This window comes from Camelus dromedarius, chromosome 3, assembly GCF_036321535.1.
Source record: "Camelus dromedarius isolate mCamDro1 chromosome 3, mCamDro1.pat, whole genome shotgun sequence".
NCBI classification, from domain to species: Eukaryota; Metazoa; Chordata; class Mammalia; order Artiodactyla; family Camelidae; genus Camelus; species Camelus dromedarius.
Window position 1 is genome coordinate 52,346,608 of NC_087438.1, and position 20,284 is coordinate 52,366,891.

Sequence of the window (20,284 nt, forward strand, 5' to 3'; positions counted from 1 at the left end):
AGGCACACAGGGTGAAATGATTTTTCCATGGTCATTCTACCCCTAAACAGCGAAGATGGAAGCTTTTCCTACTCTCTCTTTACAAATAGCAGCATTCGATAAATGCACGTGGACTTGACTGTACAGTCGATTCCCCAGGAGGCTACGTTTGTCAGTTCTCCCCTGTTGTCTGTGGTGGTGTCAAACAGGTCCACAAATCTAACAGTTCCTTTACAAGGTGAAGCCTAACTCTCCTCCTCTTGTGTATGGGCTGGACTCAGTGACTCCTTTTTAAGGAAGTGAAAAATGGTGGAAGTGACGGTGTACAATTTTGAAAATCAGGTCATAAAAGGTACCACAGCTCCCCCTTTCTCCCTCTTGGAATACCTGCTCTGCTGGAAGTTAACTGTGGTGTGTTTGATTATACACACAGCCCGTGGAGGGGCCCACAGGGCAAGGAACTGAGGCCTCCAGCCAAGAGCCTTGTGAGTGAGTTATCTTGGAAGTGGGTCCTCCAAACCCAGTCAAGCCTTCAGATGTCTGTAGCTTGGCCAACTACTTAACTACAATCTTATGAGAGACCCTGAGCCATAACCAGCCAGCTAAGCCACTCCTAAAGTCCTCAGTCTTATATAATGTGTGACATAGGACATCTTCACTGTTTCAAGCTGCTACATTTTGAGGCCGTCTAGTATATACCATTAGAGAACCAACACACTCTCTTACTGTCACTTTATATTTACTCCTACCCTCTCTTGACCTTCTTCCAATATCCTATGTTACAGTCTGTATTTTGGGGGCAATGACTGACACGTATGTTTTACCGCTGATATTGTTTGCTATATTTATTTATCTAATAGCTTTACTGAGTTGTAATTCACATACCATAAAATGGGCCACATGTAAAAATTGTGGTAAAATCTACATAACTTAAAATTGATCGTTTTCACCATTCTAATCATTCTAAAGTGTACAATTCAGAGGCATTAAGTGTGTTCATGACGTTGTGCAACCATCACCACTAGCTACTTCCAGAACATTTTCATCTCCCACATGCAAACCCCATACTCACAGCCGATGCACTTTAAAAGATTATTTTTTTGCCCCCCAAATCTGGAATAGGCATGAAGTGACAAAGAAAAACAATAAAATAAAACCCTTCTTTAAAGGTAAACGAATTCAGAAAGAAACACCATTTATACTTCTAATGACAAGATATGAATCTGTTCACATTCTTGTACAGAATAAGAAAATCTAATGAGATGCATTCTCTTACAGCTAATACAAAATCTCCAATCAAAGGTTTACCAAAAAATCAGTCTTTAAAATTCCTTTTAAAGTCATGGAGTGCAGAACATCCACATATGTACACAGCAGTCAAGGAACAAGAATTGGGAACGGCTGCTGGGAGAACAGCAGGGGGAGCAAACAGGTGTCATGTAGTGATGGCTTCCAATCTTACAGTATTAGTGGTACCTGCGGCTCTGGGGTTAGACGGATCCAGAAGGAACATCTGGGCTCAGTTAGTTCATAGCCACAGGCTTGGGAGTGAGAGGTAATAGCATTTTGGCCAGCTGTATGCCAACCTAGGAGCCGAGGACAGGTTAGTGACAGGTGTCATTAGTTCTAGCACCATTTCCTTCCATTCGTTGTATTTTAACACAAGTTAGTCGTCACCAGAGATTATTGCTCCTGAACTGAAGGATGGCTGTACTGTGACCTCTATCTCATTACTTGGTGGTTTTAGTTTCTAGTGTCCTCTGAAGAACAGAACTGAGGATTATTGGCAAAAGGGTACCATTAGAAGGCATATTTCCCTCCAGAGAAGGGGAAACAGAGGATGTTACAACTTGACCAAGGCATGTCCCAGACTGCCCAGAAAAGGAAACTGGGCTCCTGCCTCAGATGGGCAGCTTGAGAACACAAAAGCCATGGATGGAAGATATTTATATTCAGCCCTGCATGCAGCTCACTGGACTGGCACCTTTCATGGTGTGAGACTTTCTCATTGACTCATTTGTTCATTCATTCATTCATTTTTTTTTTAAAGTGTATTCAGTACCCTCTGTGTGCCAGGCACTGGTGATCAGCAGCGAATGAAGCTGTGGAGCTAATGTAAAAAAGAAGATAATTTTTGGAATACATCTCTGAGTTTGACACTCTCTGGCGCTAATTTGGACTGGTCCTTGTTAGGACACTGGTGGGACTGAGAAAGAGCTGGCAGGTCAAACTGTGCATCCTGTTTCCCCAGCCTCAGAACCTCAGCACAAGCAGTCAAGCTGAGAGAATGTGAGAAACGTGGATGCGCCTCTTCTGCATTAAGGCCCAGGATCCCAGATGCCAGCCATTTCCTTTTTCAAACTGCCCACTTACATCATCTCAGGACAAGGTTATCCCTTCCCCAGGTTTCTCCTCACTGCGAGGTAACAGCAGTGCAACTGGGTATCTAATGAGACAGCCACGATCATGAGAATAAACTCCATGCAATGAGGAAAAATGCCAGCAAACAGATGACACAGACCAAGCCCCGCCCACCCAGCCCTCTGGGCGTCTGCTGAGAGGGTGCTCACAGAGCCAGATGCACCTCCCTCTCTGGGTAGTGCTCTAGCTTCAGTGTCAGGGGCAAACGGAAGGCAGGCCTCAGCAGAGTTCCAGAAACCAGTGGTGCCCAAAGTGGAGAAGCAAAGCTGCCTTCCCAGGCATGGGACTCCCAGGTCAGAAGAAAGGGTAGAAAAACAACCATAAAGGGGGTTGGGGGTTGCAGGCAGTCCAGACAAAATGAGCAATGGCTGGGAAAAAACCTGGGGGTAAAAACACATTCCTCTATTGTAAAAGTGAAAACAAGGAGCAGGCATATTGCCACGCCAGTCTCAACAACGAAACGAGCCTTATGCTCTATGACGGGATGAGGGACGAGGTGAGTGGTGAGATGTGTGAGCGAGGGGCGAACCAAGGCGAGTTCTTCGCATGGAATGCCCGAACATGATCTCTCCCAGCCAGGGAGAACCTCTGGCCAGCAGAGCCATTAACAACTGTCTGTTCCTTTCATTTGTTACAAGAAACATGAGTCACCCTAATAAAACCCAGCTATCGGCAGAGGGGTATCCAACATCTGACTTGTGAGGCGAAAAGAGCCAGCTGCTCCGGCCTCCAGGACTCGAGAACTTCCTATTGCAATTCGAGTTCCTAGCGGTCCCACAGTTCAGGAGAAAGAGGATGAACCCAGTCACCCTCTCCTCCTCTGGACACATGCCCCAGCCAAAAGCAGAAGTGTTCAGATTTTATCAGCTTCTCAAATGTACTAGGGGTTGAAATGAGACACCTACATGTGGTTTAGGAGCCAGACAAGGGCCAGGTGAGCCCAGGATGAGAGAACAGATGAGACAAGTCACACAGTAAAGTCCTGAAGTCCAACCTGCAACAGAAGGAATATCTAGCCACCACTGCCCACCCCCATCCCCTGCCGGGCTGCCTGGAATCCTACATCCAAGGGCCCCAAGCCCCAGTGGCCTTGGGGTCACAGCGGGGATCTTGCGCCGGGAAGTACACAGGCACTGAGTGTTTCTGGTAGAACTGCAGGCGGGAGAGGAGCTGCCTGACGATGTGTGGGTATTCCCTTGACAGGTCGTGCCTTTCCTCGGGGTCCTGATCAATATCAAAGAGCCAAAAGGTCTTGGTCGGTGGGTCCGGTGAGGATATCTCAGAAACATTGTATTGAGACGGTGGAGGAAACCAGTAACCACAGCCTGGTGAAGAAATATAATAATTTATTGGGGGAGAAGTATTGTAGACAGGTTCTAATTTTAAGGAAGAAGTCTGCGGGACAAGGCTGAACTGGGCTTGGGTCCGGACATGGAACAAAGTTGTGACCTATATCTAGATCTGCCTCAGATTCTGGGGCTTTAACTAAACATACCTCACCGCTTCACCACCAGGGCGTCTGGAAACACGCATGCATGTATGTGTGTAGCAGGGGGATTGGGGAGGGAGGTAATTTTTAGTCTTCACAGTGACTTGGGTGGGGGAGGGGGTGCGATTGCCATTCAGTGGTCATGGGCCAAGGATGCTAAAGTATCTTACAACATAGGGGACAGCCAAGAATGTCCTCATTATAAACATGGCTTAATTGCATCAAAGTCCTAACCATCATCCCACATACCAGGAAAATATTTAAAAGATGTCACTTTTAGAGAATGTACACAGGGGAAGCAACCTCCTCCCGTGGCTGCACCATGGGTTGCGGATGAAGCGTTCGGAGGTTCTCTTTGCTAGCTGGATGTGCCGTGCATGATGGCCACACAGATCTGAAACTTATTTGCCACGAAGCACTAGAGCTGCCTTTCTTCCTCTTACCCCTCCACCCCTACAGTTAATTCTGAATTGCTTAAAATTCAGAACCAGATTACACTCCTCCTCCTCATTCAGCAGCCCCAGAGATCCTGTTTTACAAAAGGCCATTGTTCTTTGGTAAAGTTTTCCTTGCTGTCCTGGTGGGAGAAGCTAAGTATTCTACCTGGGTGGCCCGTGAGGAGTTTCCAGTTCCTGTGTCTAATTGCAGCATGGACAGATGTGTTGAAGGCTGAATGTTCTGGAAGAGAAGAACCATCCTTTGCTGGAGCCATGCTGTTCCCAGGACCTGGGGAGAAAGAGTTTGGAAGAATTAGATCACTGTTACTGGAATGTGTCGTTATAAATCAACTTTTTATACCCCTCTTGCCGAACAGTAGCTTTTATTCAACTCTGGCGCGTAAATGTGTGTCCTGCCACAGAAACGAATCTTCTATTAAATACAAACAGAAAGCTACAGTTACGTTAAACGTCAGTCATAAACCACCACAAATATAAAGGAAATCCCAAAGAGATTAGAACACTAATTCATCCTTAAAACCACTACGTTCTGCCAGCGTACAGCTGGCCATATGGAGCTGTGTTCTGCGACAGCACACTGGCTTGTTTTTTTGGTATGTTGTGGTTTTGCTTTTAAATGATTGAATTCCATAAATACATTTTCTGTGTATACTTATACCTCTGTAGATAGTATAAGACATTATAAAGTGCACATTTTAATGGAGTCTGTCTCAAGCCATGAGAGTTCAAGCATGCCATGATAATCGTACACGTATACTTTTTCTGGCCCCACTTATGAAATCTAAAAGTAAGTAAGCAATGCTCAGTTAACTATTCAGACACGATAATTCTGGGTTAAGAATTAGTTTGGTATATAAATCATTGGTTGGCATCATGGATTACATTAATCTATCATCTTGATAGATCTTATATTAAGGTCTTGAGGTCTTATATTAATTGATCATCAGATTTTGGGGGGAACAATTAATAGTACCTGCTCTTCTTACCCTCTCGAGTTTTAGAACCAACTGAGAGGTAGAGGCCAGACAGATAGAGTGAAAAATATTGCTTTTGTTACTGATAAAGTTGATTGGAGAGAACACAGCTTCAAATCTGTGGCAGAGAGGACTTGCTAATAACTGACCCTTGACTTAGAAAGACTAAACCAGTCATCACTGATCTTGCTGGACAACCACTGGGCTCCTTCAGAGCACACAGCCCAGAACCAACCAGAGTATTGCCATATATCCTGCGGACAAGCTGGCTCCAAAAGTAGACAAACAGAAGGGTCTGACTGAGCATGCTCAGTTCCTTCTTTCGGATAACTTCCTCCTCTGCCTGGTTGTGAGGAGGAGTGAATGAGGTGCAGCACGAGAGAGCTGAGTTCTACTCTAGTTGAAGACCCTGGTGGATTCCTGACCACAAGGTATGCAGGTCCCCACCTCACTCCTACCTGTGCCTGCTTAAAAGCCTCAACTTAGGGCCTAATTGTGTAATATTCAGTCTGTCTTAAATCCACATTTATCCATTAACTTTTCAAATATGGTCACAGCAATCATCTTGGGTGCACTTTCAAGGGCTGCCAGGCTGCCCTTCCAATGGCTCATAGCTGGTGTGTGAGATGCACTCTCCACCATCTGTCCAGCATCACCATCGTGGTATAAAGGATGCTGAAGAGTGTCCCCCACCCTGCAAGAGCGGGACTTCCATGATGCTCAGGGTTTAAAGCGGGAAGCACCGTCAGTGGTGGAAAAGGCAGGGGGTCCCATTCTTTTGTAGTCCTGTGGGAATGACCCTGAAGAGGCAAACTGAAGACTGAGCCAAAAAAACATTGGTGGTTTCAGACCTTCAGTCTTAACAATCAGTACCAACAAATCGTTAGCACCAAAGAGGAAATCTTTGGACTTCTCATTTCTCTGTTTGTTTATGGCTATTTTGGCTCCAGTACAAACGGATGCTTCTTGTGATGGAGGCGCACAAGGACGTCTATCATAGGAAGTACGTTAACACACAGACTGTGGATGAACTGCGAGCCCTCATCTACTCCTCACAAGTTTGTCCAAAGACCACATTCTGATACCAAAGAATGTTAAATTAAAACAAGTATGCTTTGTGAACATAAGCAAGGAAGGAAATTAAGCCATCTCAGCTATACTTATATTTATATACACTTATTTTTCAAAACAAACAGGAACATAAAATACCCAAACGATAAATAAGTCTAAGACTAAATGATAAAAGATGCTGTTATCTCAACTGAATTTTTTTCATTTTGAGAAATAAAACAAAGAGAAGAGTACAAAGAATAACACAACGAATACCCTGTGAGCCGTCACCCAGAATGAACAGATGCTAACATTTTGTCACACTTGTTTTTTAACAAAAGAAGTAGGACAATTAAGATAAAATGACAGTCTCCTTTCTCCCCCAATCCTCAATCCCAGTCCCTTCATCCACTGATTCAGAGGCTGCTGCTGTCATGACTTCAGGGCATAGAGTATCTTTCAGCCATTTAAAAAATACAGTAACATATGTATGTGTCAAGGAATAATATATAATACTTTTATACTTTAGAAATGCACACGTATGTGTTATGTTATATATACTTTGTAACGTGCTTTTTCATCCACTACTATGTTTTTAGAGCTGTGTGATAATGTATGTATATAAGTGTATATACATATATATGTATCCCTTTTAACTAATACTTCACTATATAAAACTACCACATTTTACTTATGCATTCCCCCTTTGAAGGGAATTTAGGTTACTTTATTAATTTATTTATTAAGCTATTACTGTTGATCCTTGAGCAACACAGGTTTGAAATACATGGGTCCACTTACACATGGGTTTTTTTCCAGAGTAAATATTACAGTACTACAGGATCTGCGGTTGGTTGGATGCGTGGATGTGGAACTGTGGATATGGAGAAACCATGGGCACAGAGCACTGGCTGTAAGTTATGTGCCCAGAGACAGAGACTAGTGCCAAAGGAAAGCTGTAGCAAATGAGGCAGAGAAGAAGAAAGTAATATGAGGAAGAAAACCAATTCAACAGCACATCACAGATGTCAAGAGAGCAGGTTTCAGACCATGTCCAGAAGAGCCAAATATTCCGTCCATCAGCTTGATGGATGAGAAAAGGGCACGGGATTTGTTAACCTCCAGGCAGAGATGAGGGAGTTCAGACAGAAGCATAAACAAACACATCTTTCGCTTGCCTTCTGAGCTGAAAACCACCTCTGAGATAATAAAGCTTTCTGGCCGGACTGAAATACTCAATTATAAGATGGACTGGTCGTGTATATTGATTTTGGATGTAAAGGAGATCAGCAAGAAAAAAAAAATTAAGGCAAACAAAAGAAATCACTGTCTTACATAATACACAGTCAACTTATAGACCTTATCTGAGCAGCCTCCAGAAAACTAAAGGAGTTCAAGTTTCCAGAATGAGCTGTCCAATGGTTTTCAGTGGAGAGCTATGTTTTCTGGAGCCAGAAGGTTTCCGGAAGCATCTTGGGAGTTGCCTCTAGAAGGGATAGTGAGTTAATGGGTGAGAATCCAGGTTCCCCATCTCCATTTCAATCTGTGCAGTTTAATCCTTAAGAAAGAATCTGAAGTACTTGATAAATATATTGTACTTCTCTACATTTTTGTTTGAAAAAGGGTCTGCAGCTAAAATATAACTTGAAAGACACTAATTAGTGATTGGCGATGGATTCATTAAACTGGGAAGGGACTGAAGGATGCCTGGGACACTTCTGATCTTCTGGTGTTACGAAAGGCAATCTTGCCCTCTTGGCTGTTCAATGCAACCTTCCGACTCTTGGGAAGCTACCATCTCATATAATCTATGATTATTATAAAATACATTGATATTTTTCTGACTATATATTTAATATGCTTATTGAATATAAGTTGGAAAATCCAAAAATGTATGAATGGGAAAATTAAAATTACCTATGAATCTATTAGCTGCTGTTAATATTTTGGTGTATAACTTTTGAGATGTTTAACTACACAAGGCTTAAATAAAATAAACATGTTCACTGACTTACAAATAGGAAGAAAGTTCGTAAAAAGCAAAGTTTCCATGTCTAGAGAAAACTGGGCAGGGTGGTGAGGAGTGCTTAGCATCCAGGGGTGATTGGGACTGTCTGGGTCTCTCCCTCTATGTAACATTCAAGTGGAATGAGCGGGGTGTCACTGGAGAATGGGGCCTTTGAAGAGTGAGCGTTGTGACCCTGAAGGACAGCACTGCTAGGGATGGTAATGAGGACAAAAGGAAAGGCTGTGCCACTGAAGTGAGTCCCTGAGAGCCCTCTCCCAGAGGGTCGTGGTTCACAGCAGTACAGAGCATGCCCTTTTGGAACCAGACAGCTTGGTTTCGAATCTCTGCTCCATGACTCACTGGCTGTGTGACCTTAGGTATTCGCTGACCTCTACAGGCCTAGGTTTCCTCATCTGTAAAACCAGGATAATATAATCTATTTCATAGGCTAGTTATGTGGCCTAAATGTGATGATGCATTGAAAATGTTAATTAGCACTATGTCCAGCATATAGTAAGTGCACAATAAATGTTATTATTTCCAGTTGTGCAATCTTGGGTAACTTTCTCAACTTTCCAGGCCTCAGTTTACTATCTATAAAATTAGTATAACGATGTCTCCAGTGAAGACATACAAATGGCCAATAGGCACATGAAAACATGCTCAATATCGCTAATTATCAGAGAAATGCAAATCAAAAGTGCCATTAAGTATCACCTCACACCAGTCAGAGTGGCCATCATTCAAAAGTCCACAAACGACAAATGCTGGAGAGGGTGTGGAGAAAAGGGAACCCTCCTACACTGCTGGTGGGAATGTAGTCTGGTGTAGCCATTTTGGAAAACAGTATGGAGATTCCTCAAAAGACTAAAAACAGAGTTACCATATGATTCAGCAATCCCACTCCTGGGCATATATCTGGAGGCAATTCCAATTCGAAAAGATACACGCACCCTACTGTTCCTAGCAGCACTATTTACAATAGCCAAGACATGGAAACCAACCTAAATGTCCGTTGACAGATGACTGGATAAAGAAGTTGTGGTATATTTATACAATGGAATACTACTCAGACATAAAAAATAATAAAATAATGCTATTTGCAGCAACATGGATGGACCTGGAGATTGTCATTCTACATGAAGTAAGCCAGAAAGAGAAAGAAAAATATCATATGATATCACTAAAAAAAAAAAGACAAATGAACTTATTTACCAAACAGAAACAGACTCACAGACATAGAAAACAAACCTATGGTTACCGGGTGTGGGAAGGGATAAACTGGGAGTTCAAGATTTGCAGATACTAATTCATATATGTAAAATAGATATACAACAATTTCTTACTGTGTAGCACAGGGAACTATATTCAATATCTTGTAGTAACTTGTGGTGAAGAAGAGTATGAAAATGTATGTTCATGTATGACTGAAGCATTATGTTGTACACCAGAAACTGACACAACATTGTAAACTGACTACACTTCAATAAAAACACATGTATACAAAAACTAGTATAACAATATCAAGTGAGACAAGGCACATACAGTGCTTAGCACAGTATCCAGTAAATTGTAAGACTATTGTCACCCTATCAACAGTAAAGATAACAGCTAATGCTTATAAGCACCTACTACCTGCTTACAAACAGAAAACCCTGTGTTAAGTGTTCTGTGTATACTAACTCATGTAATCCTTGCAATAGCTCTATGAAATGGGGAATAATGTCTGGCTGTAAAGGTCACTGAATGCCAGCAATTATCAGTTTAGCATAGGTTTTTTTCTTTTATATACTGTTCTATTCAAGATTTTACACAGAAAAGGAAAGTGGATGGAATTCCTTATTATACCAGAAAAAAAAAACAACCCCAAAATAAAACAAAACAATCATTTCTCTGGTCTGGGTTTAAAGAGAACCTACTTGTCCTCCATTCGTGTTCCAGAGTTTGAGCAGGATTAGGGTGTGGGAAGCACTTAGGGGGGGAGCATTAACCCATCACTTTTAGGGTTTAGTCTTTTTTTGGCCCTGTTGAGTGGCCTGCCATTCATTTCCACTGAGCTCTATTTGTTTCTGCTTTGTTTGTTTTATAATTCACAAAGATCAGTTTAAAATTGCATTCTACCTCTAATGACCCATTTTATTATTCCTGCTAGTGTGATGCATCTTTGTACTTTGATGACAATACACATTCACTTGTGGCAAACTTACTTGGGCTAATGGGGGAAAACCCATTTTATATACATACTTTTTTTTAAATGATTGAACCCAGGACCTCGTGCATGCTAAGCATGTGCTCTGCACTGAGCTATTACCCCTCGCTGTCAGATACTTTTAATCAACAGGTTGGATTTAAGTTTAATTAGCAACAATTGCCTCAACTTTTGTGCTCAAAAGTTCTTGAAAGCAGCTTGTTTGTTAGTTTGTTATGTGAGTCAAATGTGTCAAAGTTTATTACACTAAGGTTTCATTTACACTAAACGCTTGATTTGCTGACCATTTCTTCAATCCAAGGAAAGTTCAAGGGAATCCCGAATTCAAAGCGAAGTTCAAGTCACTCAGGACCTTATTGCGCCAGCCAGTCTGAGCCCCGCTGCCCACTGCTGGCGCGTCCGCCCCATCACAGCGCATGTGGGCTACACGTGGAGGCACAGGCTGGACGCAAATGTGGATCAAACCTCCAGTCTGCTCATGTGTTACGTGTCCAGAAAACTGCGGGCTCACGCCACGGCTGCCTCTCATCTCGCTGTGTGGTGAGGACTTACATATCCAGATGCAAATGTGCTCACAGTTGTCTTGGGTTTTGTTTTTAAATATCGTTCTGGATCTAAAAACAGAAGTTCTTCTCTAAAAAATACTTCCCGAGGAACACTGGCTAGAACCCCTACACTCTGAGCTGACGCCTTACTGACCCTTTTTGCTTAATTTTCCGAGATGAAAAAGCCCCTAATAGCCATATGGAAAGCTGGGATCTACAGAACTGTTGGAATTTAGCAGCAGCATACCCTATGCCATTACTCTAGCTCTGGAAAGAAACTCAGAGAAACCACTGTGCATTTTAGCAGCCTTTAGAATAATCTCTTTTTATTATCTTATTAAGTCATTTAACCACTCTGAATTCCTGTTTCCGTGTATGTAAAATGAGGATAAAACAACGCCTCCCTCACAGGACGATGGTGAGGATGAAGCGAGATCCTATAGGTGGTGAGCATTCCACGCACTGTAAGTATAAAAATCCCAGTTACAGGTCTCCTGAATTCCCACAGCACTTGCCGCAGGACTGGGCACACAGACAAATCGGATGCACATACCGCAAGAAATCGTTTCACTTTCCGTCGAATCTATGACCTTCGACTGATAGCCTCAAAATCGAGGTGTGATCAACTATTCAACCCTCTCACGGCTGAGATCTGTACCAGCTCTGAACCAGCTGCCAAGGGAACAAAGTATTAACAGACAATTACAGGGAAAGGGGGGTGGGGAAATCAGGAGGCATTAGTCAGAGGGTACACAGTTCTGGTGATGCGAGATGAGTATGTCCTAGAGATCTACTGTACAGCATGGTGTATACGGTTAACAATACTGTGCTGTGTGTTTACAAAACTGCTAAGAGGGTAGATCTTATGTTAAGTGTTCTTATCTCACATGCACACACCCAAAATAATAATAAAAGGGCTAGGAGGAAATGTTTGGAGGCGATGGATATGTTTACGGCATAGACTGTGGCACCGGTTTCATGGATGGATACTTATCTCAGAACTCATCAGGTTGTATACATTAAATACGTCAATCACACCTTCATAAAATGGTTGAAAAGCGAATGAATGAATACAGAAAGAAAAAAGAAAAAAAGAAAGAAAGGAAGAAAGAAAAAGGAAGTAAAGGGAGAAAGAAAAGAAAAGAAAAGCAAAGAGAAAGAAATAAAGAAAAGAAAAGAAAAGGAAAGAAAGAAAGAAAGAAAGAAAGAAAGAAAGAAAGAAAGAAAGAAAGAAAGAAAGAAAGAAAGAAAACTATTTGATAAAAATGTGGTGACACCATCTGAAGTCTATATACTATACCAGAGGTCTAGCCAAAATTGTGAAAATAGAGTGAAACAGAACAGGGCTTCCCAACTCTGGTTCTACGTTGGGATCACCTGACCGCTACATGCATCTTAGTACTGAACTCTGGCTCCCTGAGTTCAGCACAGCTCAGCCCTGGTCTCTTGCCTGACCCAACATGGGCTGCCCAGCCTTCAATGACCTGAAATCACCATCTTCAGCAAGCAGCATCTATTGCGCTTGCTGTGGTCTTGCTCTTCCCTCCAAACAAACTCTGTGGAGCTGCCCATCCTATAAAACAGCTAAAAGCAGAGCTGTCCAGTCTCCACCTGGCTTCACTGTCAGCAGGTCCCAGAGGACCTCTCCAGCCCACAGGCCCCAGGGTAAAAGCCAGTGGCCCAGAGCACCCTGCTGGATGCACCCACGTGGACACAGGTAAGTAAGGGGGCTGGGGGTCTGGGGAGCACATCGGCACTGGGGGACGGTGGAGCTGGTTTGTGGGTCTGGGTTAGAGTAGACCACATACCCTCTGCCCTTCAGGGCCAAACCTACCCCTCAGACCTGTGTAGCCCTGCTGGTGTGTGTGTGTGTGTGTGCACGCGCACGCTGGTGTGTGTGTGTGTGTGTGTTTTGTAATTAAATACTTTATTTTATCACAATATAAACTGCCTTAAGCTGTTTGATCATTTTCAGTGATTGCTACAGAAGTAATTTGCAGTATTTCCTTTACTTTTAGATAACTTACATTTAAATACAACCTAAGGCTTCCCTGACCATAAAAATATAAGAGATGTTCAGGCTTTAAAAAAAAAACAAGCAGACAAAATCAAATCTCAAACATTCAAGTGCCCCCAAAACATTCTGGAATAGTATGGGATTGGGTATGGAGGTAGATACACAAATTTGTATAGTTTAACCTAACAACTCCCACATAACTTTCATTTAATCTTCCTCACATTTAAGAATGAACAAATATTCAACAGACCTAATCTAATTATGGAATCATTTCAGGACATTCTGAATAAACTTTTCATTTATTAATATAGAGGCAGAGCAAAATCTGAATTATGTAATTAAATATTTAATTTTTAAGGCATTAAAAAAATTTCAGCCAAGGAATGATGCCTGCTACAGATTAATGTTCACTCTTCCCTACTTGGTTTTTGGAAGGATACCACCATTTCAACCCCCTGTGAACATGGCACTTGTCTGTTTCCTCCCCTTCTAATTTATTTCAGATTTTCAAGTGTTTTCTTCAGTAATGATGCTTTCTCCTGCAGCTCAGGTTTCCTGCAGCTCAGGTTTCCTGCAGCTCAGGAGACGGGGAAAATAGGGAGGCCTGACCACCATTAAAAAGCCCTCGTCAAACTCATCCTGCCCCTCATTTCGGGACTTGAACCTGATTGCTGCAAGTTTACTGTTACACCCACACTACTTACTTAGAATCCTATCTCTCCCTGGTGAAATCCTTACAACACAAAACAGGAGTGTTGGGGAAAATATGGCAGACATAAAGCTAATCAGAAAAAGGTGAGGAGGAATATTACAGATGTTATTTATTACCTACCAGGGAAAAATCAAAATGCCCGTAATTTTTATATATCCACTCCACATGACACATTTCAAATGAATCTAGGTTTATGAGTTTTGGTTTACAAAGTCAGCTTCTCCAACACCTACTCATTCAGTCCATATTTGATATTTAAAAGTCCTAGTGAAAAAAGGGCTTTGATGCAGCTTGCCCAGCCTAGACAGAGTTCAAATGTTAATCATTATTGAATTGCACATAATAAGTGTGCAGAGAACGTGTCTGCATTACAGGGAACTTCAACATTTGGTTAAGGTCTGACATGAACCACGAGTGTCAACTGAGCAGCATAAACCAAACCAACAGAAAACCACCATTCAGTGAATCCTCAAATCACGACTGTCCTAGTGAATTAGGCCACTTATATCTGTAATGGGTTGATGAGAGATCTTCTCATACTTCGATTCAAATGGATCTTGAATAAATATCCTATTTTATATTGCTCATTCATTTGCCTATTAAACACATATTTATTTGTTGATCACTCTACATGCTAGATACCAAATCATCAGAACAAATAAACTGGAGTCCAGCTGGTAATAATAAAATAATTTTGTTGAAACAGCAGAAATTCTAAAATAGTGGAGTGAACAAAGACACCAGCTGCCTGGGAGGATGCAGAAGGGCGGTGCTCACTGAGGTGGGCCCTAAAGGACAGGATGCTGTGACAGCAAAGAAAGGGTGACAAAGATGATCCAAGAATGAGGAGTGTCTCTCTCCTTGAAATTCCCTTCTCCCTGTGGTACCTTCCTCCTTTTCAGTGTCTAAATGAGGAAATGCATGCAAGGCATTTACTAGCGTGCAGGGCACAGAGAAACTGCTCCACCAGAGTTAGTTATTATTTCTATCTGATACTGTCTTCCAGCCTCCTCTGCTTTTTCATCTTTCTCTGTTCATCTCTTAAATGTTTTCCTTCCCCAAGCATCAAAGCTTAACATTCCCCTGGGTATCTGAGACTCCACAGTCACCTCTCACCCAGACATTCTTCTGCCCCTCCAATCCCCAGTGTCCCTAACCTGGACCAGCCTGCCAGGCACCACGCAACTGGAGCCCAGCCTCTCGCCTCATTCACACCTTGCCCTTCCAGTCCTGCTCCATCCTGCATTTGTAGACAGGGAACCTGACATCCATCTTGGCCATCAAGACAGGTTCAACGCTTCAGCATGTCCCGCCCCTCTCCTCCATGGACAAGAGTTTGAGTACTCTCTCTGGCTCCACCACCTTTCAGCTGCCCCCACGAGCCACCCTGCCTTTCTTTAGCCCTGGGGCCTGAGGAGTAGGGACAGGAGTCAGAGCAACCCTGCATATCCGACTGCCCGCAGGAGCTTCTCCAGACAGCTCCTCTCTGATGTTCCGTAGGCAGTGCCAAGTCCTGGCCTCCCAAGCTTGGTGTTTGATCTCCATATCTTCCTGTTGTCTATAAAGTGGTAGAAACATATGGACTGGGAAGAAAAAGGGGCGGGGGATGGAGCCCTGGAGAAGTTTGAAAGGCAAAGCAGAAAGGGAAGGAGCTTCCAAAAGACTGAGGAGGAGGAGTTAGACTAGAAGAATGCTGCAGAAGCCAGGGGAAATATTCCATGCAGAAAGCAGTTCATGTCAAAGAGAGGAAAAGTATGAGAAAGCAGGGAGGGGGAGTGCTTTTTGGCAAGTAGGATGTCACAGATGGCTGTGGCGACGGCACGTTCACTGGGCTGAGAACATATAATGCCCATAAGAAACATGAACGAGGGGGCCAATGAGCTTGTAATAACAAAGATACGACATAGAAGAGCGTGTATTTTCTCTAGTCAGCCTCCCAGTAACGTGATAACAGACGATCATTTCCAGATCTGACATCATTATCCACGTGCCAACCACGGTCTCCATCCTGATCCTGCCCCACGACAGGCTAATCTAATGAAGAACCATGGTTATCTACTGAATTCACAGTTTTAGTCTGTCTCTCTCTAACTACAAGTTTTTCAAGTAATTGGTAGAGTCCGTCAGCAAATAGCTATAAATAGGCACTGTGTATATAAAAAAGGGGAAACTAACCAAAAATATTCATCTTCAGCCTGTGATTAAGATGATGAGCATGAATGAGGATGAGTTGTCTGTTCTCTGGCCAGGGATGAAAGAAGAGAGTCCCCTGCCCCCAACATGGCATTCACTGAAATCCCAACCACAAAGCCTCGCAGTCCAAGACGCCTTGCTGAAGGCCGTGCTCTTCCGGTCTTGCACGGTCTATATTCCAGTGCACAGGAAAGACGTCAAGGCGCTGAGCACATCTTTGGATATGGATGAAATCATGCTAATTTAATCTTTAATTTGGAAAGGGGCTCCTGCCCATGGATTCAGCCCATGATGGCTGTCAGGCAGGCCTGGCCCCTCCGGGCATCTGGTGATGCCGCCCTTCCTGACCCCAGGAGCTCAAACTGGGACAGCAGAGGCAACAATTACAGTGCAGAAAACTGAAGCTGGCTGGCACTCTTGCAGGGACAGCCCTCCACAGCACTGCTATGCCACGGCCCAAACCCCAGCATGTTACACAAACCCTATAATCACTGAAATGAGGGCCACTAGGTGCTGCTTGCCAAAGGTAAAAAAGCAAGCATTTGAGACAACTCTCTCTAGACTAGTCTAGTTCTCAGCAGCAGTGCCGCTGAAACTGAGGATATTTTATATTTTGAGACTATCAGGTTCTCACGGGAACCGGGATCCAGAATACACTCTCTCTTTCCAAGGAAAACTGCAAACACATCCAAGACAGTGAGCAAAGGTGGTGTCTTTGCTCTACGACTGATTAAGAAAGAATGAAATGTTAAAGAGGTCCTAACTACTCTTCACATCAACTTGAAAAGGTTCAGTTCCAGACAGCACCTGCCTTAAACACTCATGGATTCGGAGGTGCTGATTAGAATTTGGCAGCTTGATTATGGAGTCCAACAGACAGACATCCTGAGATTCCTGACACCTCAGTCCTCTCCAGGAAAACCCCGTGTTAACTGTCGCATCCATGGTCCGGAAAGTGCTCCTGAAGAATGCTGGCTGTTAGGTACCTCACACAATTCATGCAATTGCGCACAGAATCATCTGAATCCGTGCTGGCCACCCCAGTCTGGAAAAGTGCTCTCTCCTTCACAGTCATGTTGCCGTCTTTTTGAAGACAAAGCAGGTGCGAGGGACTCAACTCTAAACAATACTCCCTATTTCTCTTTCCCCTGATACTAGCGTCAGCCTCACATGGGAGGGTGTGTACGTACAGCAAAACCCCACTTCTGAAGCCTGCGTATGGAAAACCAATTAAGATGGGGAGAAAAACAAGGCAGTACTGAATTCCCCGTGTGACTCAAATGAGGATGTTGAGAAGCAGGCAGATTTGGAAATGGAATGGAGGGGCCAGCTATACCACCAGGGGCTCATCTCCCTCTAACGGTTTCAGTGATCAAACCCCCCCCGAGTCGGAAGATTCTGCAAATATGGTCGTTTGGTCTGGTGCTCTCTTCTGGTTGTTTTTTTTTTTTTTAATTAAAAAATTCTTTATTGAAGTATAGTTAATTTACAATGTTGTGCTAGTTTCTAGTGTATAGCAATTCAGTCATATATATATTCTTTTTCAGATTCTTTTCCAATATAGGCTATTACAAGATACTGAGCACAGTTCCCTGTGCTATACCGTAGGACCTCGTTGTTTATCTATTTTATATATAGTAGTTTGTATCTGTTAATCCCAAACTCCTAAGTTATCCCTTCCCACCCTTTTCCCCCTTCAGTAATCGTAAGTTTGTTTTCAATGTCTGTGAGTCTCTTTCTGTTTTGTAAGTAAGTTCACTTGCCTCATTTTTTTAGATTCCACGTATAAGTGATATATACTATTTCATGTGAAAAATCTTGATAACTGGGAAATTTAAAAGACAGACCTCTAGGGCAATACCTCTACTCCCTGCGACCTCTTTCTTGGGGGAAAGGAGCATTGTAAATAGGACAATGGGAATATCTGTAACTGAACCCTCTATGACAAACCCAGGGTTGGCCTTCTGAATAGACAGAAGAAACAAAGTAGGAAGCTGCCTACAGACAGCTAGAGAGTCACTGGCAGGATTGGCTCCCCATCAAACATATCACCCAAAGGTCTTCCTTTGGGGCTGGAGTTCCCAGAAAAAGCATCCCCCCTTAACTGACTAAGACTTTACATTTCAGAAGGGGTCATATATTCAAACAACAGCAACAATGACCACAACCACAAGAAATCAAAAAGAATGGTTCTGGGCATCTGCTGTGTTGAGGGAACCGTGTGTTACAGGAATTACAGAAAAGCATCGATTAAGCACTTCTTTTTTTGAGGATGTGCCAGGTACTGTTTTAGATATAGAGGAAAGTATCTCTACTCCTGAAGTTTAGAATGAACTGGAAGGATAAATGTCCATAAAAGGCAAAACACGACAAATGCCAAAGGAGTGGTAAGATAAAATGTAAATAAATTAAGCACAAACCAAGCACCTAGTATTTGCAAGCCGTTGTGCAAAGGACTTTGGGGAGTGTTACAGAACTCTACAGACAATAAGAAATGTATTTTCTAGTTGGTGGGGTAAAGGAAGGCTTCCCAGAGAAGGTGAGACTTGGGGATGAGTGCTGGCACTGAATAATCGCAGAATTCAGAGAAGTGGAGGAGTAGGAAGACGACGTCCCAGGCAGAGGGGAGTAGTATGAGACAGGAATTCACCAAGTCTGTTTGACTCTGGAGGATACATGGACACCCCAGCTGGCTGGAGAGGGCCCAGGATAAGAACAGCTTGGAAAGGATAGGCCAATTTAGTTCCCCCAAACTACAGAAGTTAGAACATTTTTCCAGTAGGTAACTGGAAGTCAGTAACATTTTGAGCAGGCACATTTTTAGAAAGGCACATTTTAGAAAGATTCATCTCTACACTCACTATTGAGACAGGAGGGAATGGGGCAGGGCACAACCATTGAAAGAATGATATAGCCACTGAGGATAGGACATAAAACTGGTTAGCACCACCTAGACCCAAGACAGAGGAAGATTCCACTTCCAGTAGACCTTGAGGCTCATTATATGCTCACTATAATAAAATTAGTCTTGTAGATAAGAACTACCCATCTTGAACAGGTGCCATGACACTTCCGATCAAGACTAAATAAAGATAAAAATCCCTCCTCCCTCAGGAAGGTGGAGCTGGGATGAAAATCAGGAAATACGATCCCAAACCCCTCCATCCTCAAAGAATATTCCACCCATTCATTTTTACATCCCATACAACCAGCTTGCCAAAAATCTCAGCACAGTTGCTCACCTGAGTCTACCTGCTCTCCCTTTGAGAGCGTACTATTACTTAATAAATCCCCACTTTACTTTCTTGACCCCCGTGTCTTGTCTCTGAATTCTTTCTGTGACAAGAGAGGAACCTACTCTCCAGTAACACTATGACTTGATTATTAAACTTCCCAGATGACTTGATACTGCAAAAACATCACAGCCAGGAATAACAGTCACACCGAGGGGATATTCCACATTGCAAATGTGCAAATTAGCGTCTGTATTAGAGCCAGAAGAACCCAATGAAAGGACCTTGCTGGCTGAGTACTGAAACAGACCAAGCCTGGGAGGTAGAAGGAAAGTCTTTAGACAATAGAGCAGGAGAAAAGGACTCTTAGGTATGGACCAGCATTGCTGAAGGAAGAAGAAAACACTGAGAGGACATGTTGCTATTTGAGGGGGATGATGAATTAGGTTTAGACACGTTGTGTGACATAAGCAATCGAACATGTAGGTTTAGACGTGATGATGGATGGACCACAGGTGCTCGAGGAATGGAGCCTAAACTCTGCAACACGGCCCACAGGGTCTGCACGATCTGCTCTGCCTCCTTCCAAGGATCACAGTCCCACCACGTTTCCTGGCCTCCTTGTAGTTAGGTATGTGCCAGTGGAATGTGGACGGGGTGGGAGCACAACTCCCAGGCAGGCCTGGACCCAGAAAACCCTCTTGTGCACAGACTTCCTTGCAGACAAGCATGCCTGCCTCGGCGGCTCATTAAAACTGGCAGAGCCAAGGATGGAAGGATCTGTAGTCCCTAAAACACTGCTGGGAAGATTGCTGTCTGTTGGTCAGGAGTACCTGTCCTGTAATTTACATGAATGAGAAATGTCTTCATTGTCTGGATTATCACAGAGTTTTGGTTTGTGCCAGCAGCCAGCATTATCTAAGCGAATCCACTCCTCCTCTGGGCTCATCCACTCCCCTTACTCAGTCTGTTCCATCCACACTGGTTTCTTTCAAT

The 20,284-nt window shown here is 43.2% G+C and overlaps 1 protein-coding gene across 1 annotated transcript in view; it reads right to left on the reverse strand.

Moving 5' to 3' along the window:
- Positions 1-811: 811 nt before the first annotated feature.
- ARSB (arylsulfatase B) overlaps positions 812-20,284 on the reverse strand; it is a 141,677-nt gene continuing 122,204 nt past the window's right edge. The window contains exons 7-8 of the mRNA XM_031447069.2: positions 4,493-4,615; positions 812-3,725 (exon numbers count right to left, since the gene is read on the reverse strand). Of these exons, the coding sequence (XP_031302929.2) occupies positions 3,460-3,725; positions 4,493-4,615 (389 nt within the window). The 3' untranslated portion in view covers positions 812-3,459. The remainder of the gene's footprint in view (positions 3,726-4,492; positions 4,616-20,284) is intronic.